Here is an 18874-nt window from a genome sequence, read left to right on the forward strand (position 1 = left end):
CTGGTGGCCATTAAGAAGTTTATAGTGGTCGGTCTTCTATCACCATTTTTCATGTGGTATGGTCTACCTTAGATTTGGATTTGCTTCATTTTTTAGATAAAGCAAGATGGAAAAAGTACGGACGGCGTGGATGTAAGGCGCATACATCAAGGTGGGACCCGCAGTCGGGGATCCACTGAAGCCGCGCCCACGTATTCGAATTTGGGACTGCCACTTGGAGACATTGGGCTCCTCAATTTAGTTGGTTTACTCCCAGTGCCTGAGTATCAGGCTTCATACGCACCCGGAGTATCAAGTAACTCCCCTCACCTGATGTGATGAACAGCAATATCACACGCAGGGTCGAGAGAGTATCCAAATCCTACCGGTGAGAGTAGACTTCGCTGACCTCTCGGAGGATTTCCGTCGGCCGAAAACGCGAGGGAGCATTGCAGAGAGCCCTTGTTTGCATTTCCGGTCGCTTTTCCTCTGAGGAGGGATTTTCCGTTACAAAATTCCACTTTCCTCCTCTTGGGATACTCTCTTTCTCTCGCAGACATGGCTTCCGAAAGCTTCACCGACAAAAACGCCGTTTTCAGGAAACTCAAATCCAAGTCCGAGAACAAGGTATTCCCAAATTCATATTTCATCCTTGTTTTCTTTTTCTCTGCTCCGAATCGCTTAGATTTTTGAAGATTCGGCCTTTGAAGTCCTAGATCTGAACGGATTTCACCAGATCTCACCGTTCCTTCCCTTCGATTCTCCGTTTCCCAGATATGCTTCGATTGCAATGCGAGGAATCCGACGTGGGCGTCTGTCACGTACGGGATCTTCCTCTGCATCGACTGCTCTGCTGTTCATCGCAGCCTCGGCGTCCACATCAGTTTCGTAAGGTACCAGTCGCATTTCTTCGGTTCCGAAAACGTTAGGGATTTTGTTCGGGTGACGATGATTCGATGATGTATGAATGAAAGGAGCATTTTCTTTGTCGATAATTCGAGCAGTTTCTCTCAAATATCAATTTTTGTCTGCAAACCCTAATTTTAATAGATCATTTCTGGAACTTATTATATTTGCTTTATTTTATCCTTTTTAAAAATGTATTCTATGTATATTCTCATGTTATTATCTTTTTTTATAACATGCGGCGTGATATTAATTTCCTGATTTTGATTGAACTAATGCAAATTTTTATTTACTTGAAGTTGGGAATTTGTTCAACTAACGTGCAGCAACATAAACCACCTATTGTTCGGTTTTGGCTGTTGTGTAAAGCAGTAGGAGAGTTTTGGATGGCCTTTGGGTAGTTGGGGCGATTGGAATTTGGCTCTGGGAAGACGTGTGGTGGAGGAGAAAGTTCTTTTTATTATATTTCTGAGCCTCTGTAGATTTGTGGATAGGATAGTGATTGTTGTGGTGAGTTGTTATGATGCCCAATGCCACGTGTCCATAATGATCTCTATGGAGAGATCCTTAGATGGAGTCCTAACTATATTAAGAGAGTTGTTAGATAAGAGTTTTATATACATCAGTATTGCTTTAGATAAGAGTCTTATATAGATCAGCATTGCTTTAGATAGAGTCCAAGTTATAGAAGTTGTTAGAGGAGAATTCCATTTATAATTGTTTTTGTTTGATCGGGAAGGAGGAAGGAAGTATGTAGTTGGGTAGTTGTAGATAAAAATCAACTTCTTGCAAGGCTCTATCATTTTGGTATCAGAGCCTCCTCATCTGCGGCCATGTCTTCTTTTGAAGGATACAACGTCCTAGTTAACAATGATATTGATAATATTCAGAATGATTTTGCTGCTACCCATGGCAGAGTCACCAATCTATAACCGAAGTTGTATTGAAGATCCAAGAGACCCTAGCTACAAAGCTATAAGTGCCATCACCTGCTCCCAATTGCGGCATGTCATTACTTGTTCTTGATCGAGGTGTGCCACTACCTGTTCCTGATCAAGGTGTGCCACCATTTGCTCCTGAGTGAGGCCCATCCCATCGTCCACATCCTGATAATCGTCCCCCGCTACCCCTTGCTCAATTTTCAGCTTTTCAAGTGCGTCCAAGCTGCCTTGATTTTGCTACTTTCGACAGCACCGATCCTGTTGGGTGGATTTATCGTGCCCAACAGTTCCATTGCCTTAATGGCATACACAAGGATCACTTGGTCGATGTGGCTTTGGTCCATTTGACAGGTGCCATACCTTGGTATCAATGGTTAAGCATGACCATTGGGCATCCTACTTGGGGTGTGTTCGTTCAAGCCCTGTGTAGTTGCTTTGGCATTCTTGAAGATGAGGACCCAGAAGGGTCATTAGCTAAGCTCCGACAAACAACAACGGCACATGATTATCGGGCTAAGTTCGAAGTCTGGCTAATAGGTCCCAAATTTTACCTGAAGCCTTCCTTATTCGTTGTTTTATTTCAGAGCTTAACAAGGATATCAAACACGGCGTCAAGCTCATTAATCCAATCTCACTTCATCATGCCTACGTCGTGGCTAGGCGCCAAGAGGAGGCTATTGCTGCAATCGTTCCTTCCGTTAATTGACGATCACCACTCCGAGCACAACCTCTGCGTTCCTTACCACCTTCACCTCCTCAACCGTCCACTAATCACGCCCCACCTATGCCATCCTCCAAGCTTCCTCTTCCAACACCCCAATTAGCTTCCAAGCCTCTTAACATATCTCTTGATGTCCATCGATTGAGCTTGGTTGAACAACAGGAACGCAAAGAGAATAGATTGTGTTTTAACTACAATGAGCAGTTCTGACCATGGCACCATTGCAAATGTCCTTAGTTGTTGCTACTAGAAGCATTTGACAATTCGGAATCCAAGCCTGGGTTAGAGGACCATGATGCTTTCATGATGGAAATTTCTCTAAACGCTTTTATTGGTACTCAAAATTTTGACACAATGCGGCTTTCCAGACATATTAAGAAATGGCCAATGACGATACTGGTTGACTTTGACACCACCCATAATTTCTTGCATCCGACTGTAGCCAAGCAATGCGGGTTTTTAGTAAGTTGGATTGATCCCATTAAGATTACTGTTGCTAATGGTAGTGTCGTGCACAGTTCGGGACATAGCCATAATATCACCTTGTCCGTACAAGGTTATAAATTTACCAACAACTTTTTCCTCTTACTCATTTACGGTTATGATGTAGTTCTGGGGGCCAAATAGCTCAAGTCACTTACAACTATTAATTGGAATTTTAGGAATCTAACGATGCAATTTCACTTGGGAAAGGAATCAATCCAATTAACTAGCATCGCTTCCGTTTTCAATACTGTCAAGGACTTGAGCGAATTTCATTGGCTTTTCTCTCAGCAGCGCCAATGCCTTTTTGTGTACTTGTTACAATCTAAAGCAAAACTTGATAACCCTATGCATCCATCCATTGTTTCCTTACTTTGGCAGTTTGATGATATATTTGTTGAACCGCGAGGGCTTCCACCATCCAGAAGTCATGATCATTGCATTCCACTTCTCCCAGGCAGTGCACTTACAAATGTCAGACCATACTACCACCCTCATTTCCAAAAACAAAAAATGAGATTAAGAAGTTAGTACATGAAATGCGCATTTTAGGTATTTTCTGACCTAGTACTAGTCTATTTTCTTCTCTTGTTTTACTTGCCAAGAAAAAAGATGGATTCTAGTGCGTGTGTATAGACTACCATGCCCTTAATGAAATTATGGTGAAGGATCATTACCCTATTCCGACTATTGATGAACTATTGGACGAGCTACATGGGACTACTAATTTTTCTACACTTGATTTGCGCTCAGGCTACCATTAGATTCAGGTGGCTGAAACCAACATACAAAGATGGCTTTTTGAACACATGAGGGCCACTATGAGTTCTTCGTTATGCCCTTTGGCTTGTTAAATGCCCCAACAACTTTTTGGAGCCTTATGAATGAAATATTTAGACTCTTTTTGCGACACTTTGTTTTGGTATTTTTTGATGATACACTTGTCTATAGCAATAGTTTTAAAGATCATCTGGATCACCTCATGTTAGTTTTTCAGCTCATTCACTCCAATAAACTTTTTGTTGAGCACAACAAGTGCTTGTTCGCTCGGATATTGGTTGAGTATCTTGGGCATGTTATTTCTAGTGATGGTGTTAAGGTCGATCCCTCAAAGATCGAAAGAATTCTGCTATGGCTGAAACTGACCCCTCTTAAAGCACTTTGTGGTTTTCTGGGCCTAACTTGATATTATTGCAAATTTGTTAGGGACTATGGAAAAATTGTAGCACCATTAACAAGTATGATTTGCAAGGATTCATTTCACTAGTCACCTGAGGCTGAGATTGCTTTCAAAACTCTAAAAAAGGCACTTACCACCACCCGTCTTAGCTTTACCAAATTTCTCTCAAGAATTCGTTCTTGAGTGTGATGCCTCAGGATCTGGCATTGGAGTCGTCCTCATGCAAAATGGCCGCCCTTTGGCTTGCCTCAGCGAAGCATTATCAAGCCACCACCTTACCTTATCCATTTATGACAGAGATGCTAGCAATTATATTTTCCATTTCAAAGTGGAGGCCATACTTGTTGGGGTGCCATTTCAAAATCCTTACGGATCATTGGACCCTTAAGTATTTTACGGAGCAACAATTAACGACCTTGGAGTAGCCGAAGTGGCTCACCAAATTGATTGGTTACGACTATGAAATAGTCTACCGTCCCAATAAGGAAAATATTGCAACTGACGCTCTCTATCGTCAAAGTGAATATGTTGAATTTCACATGGTGCCGCAACCTATATTCTTAACTCTTTCAAATATTGTAGCCGATTATTCCCAAGATCTGGATCTTTTCACCATCCGCGATAAATTACGTCTTAACCTTACAACCATCCCTCACTATTCTCTAGATAATGACACTTTATGTTATTAGGGTTGAATTGTTGTTCCTGCTAACTTCGGTTGGTGCAGTAAGAATTTTCACGAATTCCATGCTTCCTCAATAGGGGGTCACTCCGGATTTTTGCCGACTTACAAATGAATATTGACCATTTTTTATTGGAAAGGAATTAAATGGGCTAGTCGAAAAGACGTGGCTGAATGTTGCACCTATTAGCATATAAAATATGAGACCATCGCCCCTCCCACAACTTATTGCAACCGCTGCCTATTCCCTTAGAGGTGTGGGCGGATCTATCAATGGACTTCATCGATGGGCTTCCTCCTAAGCATAAAACATCCATAATGGTTGTGGTAGTTCGTTTCAACAAGTACGCTCATTTCTTGACATTCGCTCACTCGTACACTACTTCTACCTTTTGCAGGTATTTTTGTTTGTGACGTGACAAAGTTGCATGGAATGCCACGGCCATTTGTCAATGATAGGGACCCCATTTTTATCAGTCAATCTGGGATGCATTTTTTGCTCAACAAGACACTCAATTGTGCCACAACTAGAGGTGGGCATCGAGTTGAGTCGGACCGGATTGGGTCCAACTCGACTCGATCCGATTTTTCCAAGAACCTGACCCGAGCTTGATTCGATCCGGGACCGAGTCCAGTAGGGCTGACTCGATCCGATCCGAATCCTTGCTGGCCTGACCCGAACCGTGTCCGACTCGGTCAGGGAAACTGAACTGAGTCAGATCGAGTTGAGTCTATCCAGTCGATTCGAACTAGGCTGAATCAAGATCAGGAGAGAGAAGGAAAGAAAGGAGGAGAGAAAGAAGGAGAGGAGGAAATCGGGAGAGAAAGAGGGAGAGAAAGGAGGAGAGATGGGTGCGTTGGGGGCACACTGCTCCAAAATACTCCAAAATAGAAGATAAAATTTATATAAAAAAAAAGTAAATAAAAATTGAAACCAGGGTACCTACTTGATCAATGGAGATGATAAACGGTGATGATGAGTGGGCCGGGTTGCTCAATGGCCGGATCGAGATGGCGCGGCTCTCATTCGGGTGGAGAAAGAGAAAGGGGGTTTTTAGGGTTCGAGAGGGATGTCGGGTGCGGGTAGCCGGGTAGGTAAAAAGTGAAAAGTTTTTTAAATAAAAATTACTTATATACACCCGTTCCGGATCGGATCGGTCCGGATTGACCATTGATCCAAACTCGATCCGATCAATGGTCGGATCTGACTGGGCCAACTCGATCCGACCTGATCCTAGCCTTCGGTTTGGTTCGGTTTGGATCAGGTTGGATCCGTCAGATCGGTCCTATTTCTGCCCAACTCTAGCCACAATACCCCTACCATCATCAGTCAGATGGGCAGACTAAAGTGGTGGATAGATCTATTGAACAATACCTCTGTTGTTTTGCCAATCATCGCCCACATCATTGGGTTCAATGGCCTCCTTGAGTGGAGTATTGGAACAACAACTCTTTCCATAGCTCTGTTAAAATGTCACCCGTATATGGACACCTTCCTCCATCCATTGAAACTTATGTGTCGGGCTCTACAAGTGTGCATGCTGTAGACTCTACCTTATGTGATCGTGACTTTATCCTATGAGTACTCAAAGATAATATATAGTTAGCTCAAAATTGCATGAAGATATATGCAAATTGCCGGTGCACAGAGCATAGTTTTGATATTGGCGATTGGTTATTTCTACCTCTCCAACATTATCGACAATGCTCTATGGGAGACCATGGGCCACATAAATTATCTCCCTAGTTCTATGGTCTTTTTGTAATCTTGGCACGTGTAGGACCAGTTGCTTATAAACTCGCATTGCCTCCACAGTCCAAGATTCATCTAGTGTTTCATGTGTCGGTCCTAAAAAAGAAATTGGGGTCTAATATCCCTTCTCTGATCACACTCCCTCCAATTTCTAATCTTGGTGCTACTACATGGACTCCTTACAAGATACTTGATTGATGAATCCTCGAGCATAAGAATCACATCGTTGCCAAGGTACTTGTGCAATGTGAAGGATTACTAGAAGAAGATGCCACGTGGGAGATATACAATGACTTTATTGCTCGTATTTCAGCTTTTGCAACTTAAGGACAAGTTGCAATTTGAGGTGGTGTATTGTTATGATGCCTAATGCCACATGTCAATAATGATTTCTACGGAGAGATCCCTTAGATAGAGTCCTAACTATATTAAGAGAGTTGTTAGATAAGAGTCTTATATACATTAGTATTTCTTTAGCTACAAGTCTTATATAGATTAATATTGCTTTAGATAGAGTCCCAAGTTATAGAAGTTGTTAGAAGAGAATTCTATTTTTTATTGTTTTTGTTCGATTGGGAAGGAGGGAGGAAAATCACCTTTCTTAGTACATAGTTGGGTAATTGTAGATAAAAATCAACTTCTTGCCAGGCTGTATCATGAGTGCTTTGATAGATGGGGGATAACAGTAGTTTGGAAGCTTGTCTTCAACAGGTACTTGAAGTGTGATGAAATTCCAATGAGAGTGTGTGTGTGTGTGGGATGTTAGAGGATTGTTTTCATGCTGATGGTTTTTTTTTTTTGCCTGTTTGGTCTTTGCCATTGGTGGAAATCCTCAGCCTACTCCGAGATCTAAATCCACATATGCGATCACTAAGGGCCTGTTTGTTTTCTCAATTCCATGGTAAATGAAGTGTAAATAAGTCATTATTGTTTTTTACGCTTGTTTTGAAAAAAAAGAAGTGATTTATGGTGTAATTTGACCTCGAAAACCATGGCGGAAATTGTGGGTAAAGGGGTTGAAATTATGGTGGTATTATTTGTGGGGCCCATTGTTATGCATGTGTCTGATCCATGCCGTCCATCTGTTCTACGTGTCCATTTTTGGGCATGAGCCAAAAAATGAAGCAAATACAAAGTTCAAGTGGACCACACCACAGGAAACAGAGAAAATTGAATGCCTACCATTGAAAGTAAAAATGAGCCAAGGGCCCACAGGGATGTGTACTTGTCATCCAACCTGTTCATGGCGTCACACATACATGGATGAAGAGAAACACAAATATCAACTTGATCCAAAACTTTTGTGGCCCCAAAGAAGAAATGAACAATAAACTTTCAATTCCTTGTCTCCTATGGTGCTTGAGTATTGGATCTATCTCATTTTTTGGGCTCATGCCATAAAATGAGTGGGAAAAATGGATGGACAGCATGGATCAAACACATACATAACAGTGGGCCCCACAGATTTAACGAGAAAAGGTTTCCTTTACCCAGTTCAAATGCGGAAGCTTTTCAAACAGGCTTCCCATCAACATCAATGGGTGGCTGCAAAACTTAAATACAGATGTAAATAATAAATTTACAGCTTATTTACCCCGTAAATGAGAAAACGAACAGGCCCTAAAGAAAGAGTATATTGACTTGCGAATAATGCACCGTGTGTTGAAAAGAGGAAGGAATGGTGGTAAACCATCTTTTCCTTCATTGTACCACGAAGGACCAGGTGTTGTGTTTTCTCGATCTTTTAGTCAATTTGGCTTTCCTGGGTAAAGATTAAACATTTGAGTGAAGGTCTGTCATGTTCTTCTTTGGGGATAAGGTGTAGAAGCTTCATAGGACTACCATTTGCATCATAATGTGTAGAAAGAGAAATGACAAAGCTTTTAGTAAGAAAAGTGCAACCTTTTGGAAGTTAATTAAGAGCATTGATATCGCTATAAGCAGTTGGGCAATAGCCAGAAAAGAGTTTCAACGTTTTTCCATGCAAGAGTTGCCTTGTTAGTGGAACCTAGTGGCTGGGGTTGTTCAAGGATCCAAAGATTATGTGGTTCGTGGAAAAAACATTGCTTTTGGGTACTTAAGCTGACATTGATAAGAATTATTAGATAATTTGGGCTTGGTCCTAGTTGAACCAGTTGGTGGTGGTATTGGGTTAACAAATTCATGTATTTTGCTCCTGAATTTGTAGGGAGACTTGAACAAAGTGGAGGTAAAGCGCCTGTGGTCCGGAAGAGTCTTATGTTCTCCAGGACTTCCCAACAGCATGACGCTCATCCTTTTCTCCAACTGCTCTAGGGAAAATCTGAGAGAGGCAAAGGCACAGATTGAGAAATATTTCTCGGCATCCATCTACTCTAGAAAAACCAAAAAGAGGCAAAGGCATAGCTCAAAAACTGCTCCAACCTTTTACACTTTCTATGTCCTTGCTCCACATAGATTGCATGAAAATACAGTAGTACAAAAACGATTGCTGCTCACTAACTGTTTTTGCAGTTCGAGACTTTCATTTGCTCACTTAATTGACCATGGCTTGCTGTTCTCTCAGGAATGCAAAAGAGGACCATATGATTATTGACCCGAGGCTTTGGACAATATAGTTCGAGTTTCAGTTTTGGCAACCAGGCCATTAGGTAATCCAAAACATCAGTCTGTTAAATCCCACCATGGATGGACCATTCTACAAAAATCCCTTGATCGGATGTCCCTAACCTTTCATTTTGTTGCCTACAAATAAGGGTGGCAGTAAGCTGGGTTTGGGCTGGGCCAGGCTATGCCTGGCTGGTCTGACACTATAATGCCAAGGCTGTCCCAAGCCCTTCCCAAGCCTGACAGATCAATATAGCGGTTGGAGGCTCAAGCCTGAGCCTGAAACAATTGGTTGCGCCCAGGCCAGACTGCTTGGGGCCAAATTTTCTCAATTCAACTCAAAAGGTTGATGGATGTTGGCCTGCTATCCTTCGACCTATGAGAGGTCCTACATGGCAGGTTAGCTTGCTTCCCCATCGTTGATGATGGTCCTCCTGGTTATCAAATTGTCGCTCAAGTTTCAAATTAATTATCTCCTTTTGACGGACTTGTTCAACTTAAAGATCATCCCACCATGCTAATGCGTGATTGGAAAACGTCATGGCAATTAATTTAACACTCTCATTGTCCATTATTTCCTCGTACTCCAACACTTTTTCCACCTTTGTCAGTTGATGAAATCGTCAATTTGCAAAAGACTGGAATTCCAGTTTCTACATTAATTCAGGGCTCTCTCACATTCCAACAAAAGGCTAGGGTTGCTTGTCGTTGGTTAGGACCTTAGTGGGGAACTAGCCCTACATGTCCTGTTGCTCCAACTTCAGTTTCCGAATTACATCCAAGCCGGAGCTCTCTCACTTGATTAGAGGCAGTACCTACTGTATGCATGAATTGATCTACTTGCTTTGTGATTTGCGAATCAGCTGAGTTACTTGTGCAAACTCTTCATCTGTCATCCACTTTGAAGCCATATTGAGATGATGCAGAATCGAAATCTGTTTATGATCACCAAGACTTGATGAGATTTTGTCCCAAATAGAATGGATGAGAAACACGCCCACAAGAATATCAAATGGAGAGAGGGATAAATTAAATGCCTTTTATTGAAATTTGAACTTCTTCAGTTACAAGTACCTAAATAAAAACTCATAAAACTCAGAAAATGCGACTCATCTACATCCTTAGAACAACCCCTTTCTGTAGACCCTATAAGACAGCCTAAAATTCTTATGAATCTTTATTTAAGATTTTCCAACAACTACGTTGATTCCAAATCAATCTAATAACACACGAAATAGCACCAACTCTATGCAAAAAAAATTACCTATATTGTAATGACCTTAACATAGTAAAAGTAAATCAGTGACCATATCTTCGAAATGGCACCCCTATCTTCTAAAAATAGTAAATGTTAGTCTCTGAATTGAAGCCTTCAAACTAACAAAAAACAACCCAAAACTCTGCACATGCTGGGCCCCATGGTGGGCGTTGGGCCTACATTAGGAAATGGCTGTTTGCAGTTGACTACGCCATAGCTAGTGCTGTAGTCAAGTTCATCTGGACACTTGGACAGTCCAATTGATCCAAGGTGTCCCGTATCGGTATCGGTTGGCGTAACGGTGACCTCCAAAACCAATACGGATACGGGGGCGTAACGGTGATACGGGGGCGTAACGGCCCGTAACGGTGCAAAATTTTTTTTTTGCCAAAAAAATATGAAAAATATGGATTAAATCCGGAATATTCTAAGCATTCCAAATATGCATTCATTTATAAATTGGAACATGTTTATGGTGGTGTAACGGTCCACTCTTTAGTGAGAAGTTGTATCGGACTGTCTGATGAATTTATGAACCAGATAACCTGAATTTGACTACAAAATTCATATATTTAATTTTCTAACTATCTACTATCAATGATAGATATATTAGCGTGATTGTAATATGAAAATATCTTACATTTAGGTGTTTGCAATTATTTTTGAGGGCCAAAATTCATGCGTAAATAGAAAAAAATATAAAATGGCACCCCAAATATGTAAAATGCACATTAACATGTTCTACTATGATTAACACATCATATGACATCATTAAAACAGCAAAAGAATCATTAAAAATGATTTTTTGAATTTTCAAAAAAGGGCCGAAAAAAATGCGTAAATAGAAAAAAATAAAAAATATATATAAAATGGCACCCCAAATATGTAAAATGCACATTAACATGTTCTACTATGATTAACACATCATATGGCATCATTAAAACAGCAAAAGAATCGTTAAAAAATGATTTTTCGAATTTTCAAAAAAAGGGCCGAAATAAATGCGTAAATAGAAAAAAATATTAAAAAAATATAAAATGGCACCCCAAATCTGTAAAATGCATATTAACATGTTCTACTATGATTAACACATCGTATGACATCATTAAAACAGCAAAAGAATCATTAAAAATGATTTTTCGAATTTTCAAAAAAGGGCCAAAATAAATGCGTAAATAGAAAAAAATATAAAAATATATAAAATGGAACCCCAAATCTGTAAAATGCACATTAACATGTTCTACTATGATTAACACATCATATGACATCATTAAAACAGCAAAAGAATCATTTAAAAATGGTTTTCGAATTTTCAAAAAAGGGCCAAAATAAATGCGTAAATAGAAAAAAATATTAAAAAAATATAAAATGGCACCCCAAATCTGTAAAATGCATATTAACATGTTCTACTATGATTAATACATCAAATGGCATGATTAAAACAGCAAAACAACCATTAAAAACTGATTTTTCGAATTTTAAAAAAAGGGGCCAAAATTCATGCGTAAATAGAAAAAAATATTAAAAAATTATTAAATGGCACCCCAAATCTGTAAAATGCACATTAACATGTTCTACTATGATTAACACATCATATGACATGATTAAAACAGCAAAATATATTAAAAAAAGTATAAATACCTATTTTTGACGAATTTCTGAAAAATGGCCCACCGAGCTTTGATTCAAAAAAATCTATAATATAATGTGTTTTTCTATCAAATACCTAGCTAAGGTTGGTCGAAATTAGTAGTAGAAGGACTTAGAAACAGTTTGGAAGCAAGAGGTTTCAAAAAAACAGCAAAAACAGAGCTAAAAAAAAAGTTACCGTTTCGGGCCCGTTACGCCCCGTAACGGCCCGTTACGCCCGTATCGGTCCCGTATCGGCCGATACGGGTACAAAAAATCGAATCGGCCGTTTCGGCCCCGAAACGGGTAACGGTTCGCACCATTACCGTTATGTATCGGCCGATACGGCCGATACGTAACCGATTTGGCATTCCATGAATTGATCATTCCGGTAAATTAGGTCTAGCATGCATTTCATAGGCAATCATGCAAAATCCTCCCACATTGGACCAGTCTAACCATCTGATGAATAGGCTATAATTGTTGGTCAAGATCATTTCAGTTTTGTCAAAGGTGTTCCAGGTGCACAAATAGGCATTTTGGGCTGCTGTGCCTCACCTGAACTCTGGGCGAGGCAGTACCTCAGGTGTGCACCAAGTGCCCCCTAGCACTCGTGTGTGCCTAGGCGTGCCTGCGGGCACTCTTGGCTTTTTACATGAGGTACCCTTATGGGTAGCCGTATTCAACAATTCTCATGTGATTAAAGCTTGAGATATTGTTCCCTTAAATTTCAAGAACTTATCTCATTTCTTTTTCTTCTTGATTTCTTTTTCTTATAGTGTGTTAAGGTGATCATCACATTGGACTTATTGAAGGCAATATGAGCTTCTTCTTCTTTTGTTGCTGTAAAAGATATTGAAGGTGAATTGAGGATTTGGGGGGAATTGTGAAATTTAGCTTTAGAGGATTTGGGGATTTTGAGAAATTGGATAATAGGATTTGGATTATTTATTTATTTTTGGAATTTTGCAAAATTGTGGTTTTGGATTGGCAAAGGGAAATTTAGGATTAGGAATCATGGAAATTGGGATTGTATTTCGAATTGTGGTATTTGTGGAAAATTGGGGATATGGGGTTTTGTGCTAAAGAGGAGTTGATTGTTTTTAACTATGATTGTTTCAAAAAATAAAAATCAACTTACATCTATAAATAATTAAATATTAATACTGATGATATAAAATTTTAAAAATTTGCGCCTGGCATCTCTTGATGTGCACCTAGGCATTCGGGCACTACAGGGGTAGGTGCACTTAACAACTTTAACTGCATTGGATCATTTACATAAAATAGGTCCAATCAACAATTTGAGCCATTTATTTGTTGGGGCTCATCATGGATTGCTTGTGTTCCTAGATAACAGCGTTTGTCAGAAATTCGTAACCATCCCATTCACGGCTTGGAAAATGGATGGCCATGAAAAAGAAGGGTATCTTACTGGTGGGCCAAATCATCCAATGGGTGTTTTTTTTTGTTGCATGGTAGCCCATGAAATGCGTACTGGACTTGCCGTTAGAAAAAAAAAAAAAGCGTAAAAAAAAAGAAAAGAAAAAAGAAAAAAAGAAAGAAACTTCGTTGGACCTAATGGACAGTACTTATTGGTTGGTTGGAATGTCTAAGTGTCTTGATGTATTCGACTACATGTAATCTTTTCCCTTTTTCCTTTGCTTTTACACGAGTCGTATAATAAATATTACTGCCACAGGCCCTTACCTTTCTCTGTTGCATGTTTTCGCAAGTTGTTAGATCACAAGTCCTTGTATGTTAATTGCTAACTCCTTTTATTTTATCCCTTGGCTTATTCTTTACAGTTCAAGTGTCATTAATTATATTGAATTCTGATATGTGAGAACTTCAATAACCATCATTTTCTTGTCTATTAGTACAATTCAGCATTTCCATTTATTCTCCATTAATAAATCTTGAATATAATTTGTTGGAGAAGCTTTTTCAACTCCTTAAACTAATGCTCTCCTTTTTCTTTTCTTTTTTACCTTCTTCACATGACATCCAGATCTACCAATCTAGACTCATGGAGTCCAGAGCAATTGAAGATGATGAGTTTTGGGGGAAACAACCGTGCACAGGTTTTCTTTAAGCAGCATGGATGGACTGATGGAGGCAAAATTGAGGCAAAGTACACATCAAGAGCTGCTGATTTGTATAGGCAACTGCTTTCCAAAGAAGTTGCTAAAAGTGTTTCAGAAGAGATTGTTTCACCCTCATCACCTGTTGCTTCTAAGTCAACGCCTACAGCTAATGGAATTCCAGAAGTGAAGATTGCAGATGCACCAAAGGAAAATTCATTGGATAGGCAAGAAACTCCTGAAGTCGTTCGTTCACCTAAAGCTCCCACTCACTCAGTTCTTACCAGTTCCATTAAAAAGCCCATTGGTGCAAAGAAGACTGGAAGTAAGACAGGAGGGCTTGGTGTCCGAAAGCTTACTACCAAGGTAAAATGCATGCATCTGCACATATAAGCAATTCTACAAATCAAATAATTGCTATAAAAATATATAATGCAGGATTGTAAAAGATTTTCAATAATCTATTTCAGAAGTGCTTTTAATGGTTATAATTTGATTTGCACAAAGTAGATGTGACAGCATTTTTCTTAACATAAGTGATCCTCTTGTACGCAGCCAAATGAAAGTCTCTATGACCAGAAGCCTGAAGAACCAGCTCCTGCTATCACCTCCACATCTAATGCCACAACAATACCCAACTCATCTTCTCCTTCTCGCTTTGAATATGTTGAGAATGTCCAATCTGCTGAAACCAACTCTGGAGGTGCACAAGTAATTGGTCATGTTTTGCCACCAAAGTCTTCGAGCTTCTTTGCAGATTTTGGAATGGACAGTGGATTTCCGAAGAAAGCAAGCTCCAGTTCCTCCAAAACACAGGTGAGCTAAAGGCTTGGTGTGTTGATTTGTGGGCATCATCTGAGTTAGTGGTCTAGAAACTGGGCTGGACCAGATAAGAGACCTTGTCAGTCTCTTCCTTATTGCTAAAGTACTTTTTATCATTTGAACCACTTGTGAGTGAGACTGATGTGATTTATGAATATTTGGTTTTTTTTTTTTCCCATCATTTTTATCAGTCAAGTTGTTTCCTAAATTCATTGGAGGTGGGTTAGGTTTCTTGCGCATATTAGGTTTCTACACAAGAATAGAAGATTTGTTGTGGAGCTCTTTTGCTGGCTCAACTTTTTTGTTATATCCTTGGAGCAATCTTCTTTGGAAGTTTTCACTTCCTGTCCCCTTCCCCTTCCTACCCCAATTCCATATGACTCCATTGAAGTCATCCTTATCTCGATCAATTTCCATACTATTTTGCAGTTATCGTTTACAAATGTAGATGCTCTGCATCTTCTTCTTCTTCTTCTTTTAATGTAGTTGCGCTACATCTCTATAAGAGAAAGGCATTGAACAAGTTAATTTTCACCATCAACATCTATGTAGTCTTGTCTTAGCTATTTGGATCAGCCATTCTTGCATAGCCAAAGTTCAACAACTGGCAATGTTCAAAAAAAAAAAAAAAGTTCAACAACTGGCTGCCTGCTGCCCACCTGACATCAACCGTCCTTTACCTCAGCTTGGGGCTGGCTGAAGCATCACTATTCATTCACTGCCAGGTGAAGTTGATTTAATAAGTTTAATTTCATATTTTACTAAAATCAAATGTATGTCTTGTTCTTATCTATTGATATGCTCTTAGGCTTTCTCCCTTCACAATTTTTTTGAGAACCACATCATCCCTACCCGGAACCTGAAATGGCTCCCACTTCATGTGACATATTCTCGTTGAATTTGATCTGTGCAACTGTGCTATGTAGATAAGGCAGGCACTTGGAGCAAACATAATTGGCTACTATTTTAACTTGTCAATTTGATTGATCCTACTTAGATGCCTAGATTTGGGCAGTGGGCGTAAGGGTTTTAGAAATTTAGAAATAGCTGTTTAGTCCAAGCTGCCTTTCTTCAGGCGGACAGGGATGGTAAGCGTATCAGTTATCACCAAGTTTCATGACCTACTTCATCATTAAGTACTGATTGTAACATTTTCCTTTTGTTCCGTAATTTTTCTGACATCCTTCTATGTAAAAAAATGTGGGAAACTTCCTGATCACTTTTGTTCATGAACCTCAATATCCCTATATGAAGTTTTTCATCCTTTTTGGAAAATTCACTTGAACGTATGGATTTCATATGCCATATAGCCTAAATAACAGAGAACAAGTAAATGCTAATTTCAACATCATGGATTTTTACTCTTTTTTGAAGGAAATGGAGATGCCCTTTTAGCTCCCGCTGCTTAAAAATTGGAGGTGCATTCCTCTAGTCACAACAAAAAAAAATGGTATGAGCCTCCAGATTGTTCTTCTGTACCAAGCAGCCTGGAATCACATGCATCTGTTAGTTTAAGTGCTGGCCCATAGAACTCGCACCATAATTTGCACTCCAAAAATGTGTTGAATGACTTCTCTTCACAAAATTTTCAGTAAAAGTTACCAACTTGCCATGCCAATTGATATAGCTTTCGGAATAGTTGGTTTTCTGTACCTTTTGTATCAGACGCCTGTCTTTATAGATTGCTTGTCACTGATCATGGTGAATCTGCTTTCTGAAGTAGACCTGGTTTTATATACTAATCTTTAATTTCTGTGCTGTCATGGATCATGATGTTGTTTTGACCTATTCAGTCTTGATGGTTTCTACTCTTTCACATGGAGGAGATGTGATGGTTCCCATGATCCCATCAGATCTAATCCCATAATATATTTTCATGTTGCATCGAAATTTTTTATTTGTTTATTTTTCCTACCATGTACTGTAGAATCTTCAAATCATCGTGTTATAGTGGATTAGTTCTTTATGAAGTCGCAATTCATATATGCAACAGTTGCTGGTTGGCTATCTCTGAATGTGTGATACCATGTGCTTTGATGTCATTTATTTCCTGTTCACGCTTGTTTTGTTCATCAGATTCAGGAAAGTAATGAAGCAAGAGAGAAGTTCTTGAATGCAAAGTCCATTTCATCATCCCAGTTTTTTGGTGACCAGAACAAAGCTGGCGAAAGGGATGCTCAAGTCTCCCTGCAGAAGTTTTCGGTGTGTTGTTATTGCAGTTCTTGATTATAGTAGTTATTTGCTATGTAAGCTGGACAATGGTACCCATGTTAGTTCTGTGCCAAGTGAGGTGATGAAGTGTTGTGTGGCTTCAGGAAAGCCAGATGTATTGACATGTCCGTACAAGCATATGTCAATACTACAGATCATATTGTGATGCGCCTAAAGTTCATAAAAGAGCAGATAAATAAAGAAGTCTGGATGGATAATGAATCTGCAGGAAAACTGTGTAAATGGGTATGCAAGTAATAGAGGAATGCTAATTCTATGTACTTGTTGCACCAAGTTCCTTTGGGAGCACCTGGCAGAACTGTACAAGATTTGGACCAGTTATCCAGTGGCCCTACCATATGCTGACACTAAAAGTCAGACCATCAAACAATCCCAACTCTTCTATTAGAACAGATCCCAACTGGCCTGATTTTTGGACCATGACCCATCCATGATATCATTTTCTGGATGACAGTCCAGATCTTGCACATCCACCATGTTTGCCCATCAGAATATGTGTGCAAGTAGCATTCTTCTAAATAATTATACCAAGAAAACCAATTCTGAATGTAAGCGAAGTCTTTGCTGATTGACGCATAATCACCGTTCTGAGAAAGTGGCAAATTAAGAATTAGGAGTGTGACTATATGAAACGAGAATGACTTCCCTCTGTGGAACAAGCAAATTGAGGGGGGGTTGGGGATGTAGGATTACCTTTTAAGGCTTCTCAAACATTCATAAATGAAGCTTCTTCTTCTTCTTTTCTTTTTTCTTTTTTTTTTCTTTTTTTTTTTTCTGAAGGGTTCAACAGCAATATCAAGCGCCGATCTTTTTGGCCATGACATGGACAATTCTGGACTTGACCTGACTGCAGCCGACCTAATTAACCGAATCCAATTCCAGGTATGTCTAGGGCCCATTTATGTTTTTGCTTGAAATTGTTTTATATAGAACCTTCACCATTGTGGATTTTCATGCTACTACCTTTGGGTTTCCCATTTCTTTTCTAGGCATCACAGGATATCTCTTCCCTTAAGAACATTGCTGGGGAGACTGGAAAGAAGCTGACTTCTTTAGCTTCCAGCCTTATTACGGATCTTCAAGATAGAATCCTGTGAAGGTGCCGCTCCTGTAACTGGTGTGTGAGTTGAAAGCTGAAGAACTGAACCCTATACCAAAATTCTGCACACATCATAGAGGGTTGCTTTCTTCCTTAATAGGTCTCTAAATTTTTTTTTTAACAAAGATAAATAAACTTAAAACTTCTTAGTTGCTGTACGTCGGCAGTTTGTGTGTATGGGGCATATGTTCTGTATTTTACCAACCCTATTACTTGTGTTCCAAACCCACGGGAGTTTGTATCTATATACACTGTTATGAGTGCACCCTTACATCTGTTCACATTCCCGTCGTTTTAATATATGATTGCTTTGTTTTGAAGGGGTTGGAGCTCTGATGAACATTGAATGGTTTTGGGTTTGATAGTACATTGTCCTTTCTTGTTCTTCTTCCTATTTTCATTCAAGGGGTTAATGCAAGTGTCCAAGACATTGAAGTAAGCAGAGTTTCAGAATACAGTGGCATGAGTGAGAGAGTGGTTTGTGGGAATTAACTTCACTACTAACATGCAACTGATAGT

General features: G+C 39.5%; 1 protein-coding gene across 1 annotated transcript; it reads left to right on the forward strand.

The window, feature by feature from the left end:
- The first annotated feature begins 312 nt into the window (after positions 1–312).
- On the forward strand, positions 313–18675 carry LOC131233176 (probable ADP-ribosylation factor GTPase-activating protein AGD8). The gene is made up of 7 exons (XM_058229791.1): positions 313–606; positions 754–872; positions 14130–14568; positions 14758–15018; positions 17101–17226; positions 18037–18138; positions 18246–18675. The coding sequence occupies exons 1-7, from the start codon at positions 538–540 to the stop codon at positions 18351–18353; spliced, it is 1224 nt and encodes a 407-aa protein (XP_058085774.1). The 5' UTR covers positions 313–537; the 3' UTR covers positions 18354–18675.
- Positions 18676–18874: the final 199 nt, after the last annotated feature.

The sequence above is a fragment of the Magnolia sinica genome, chromosome 18 (assembly GCF_029962835.1).
Source record: "Magnolia sinica isolate HGM2019 chromosome 18, MsV1, whole genome shotgun sequence".
In the NCBI taxonomy this organism is placed as follows: Eukaryota; Viridiplantae; Streptophyta; class Magnoliopsida; order Magnoliales; family Magnoliaceae; genus Magnolia; species Magnolia sinica.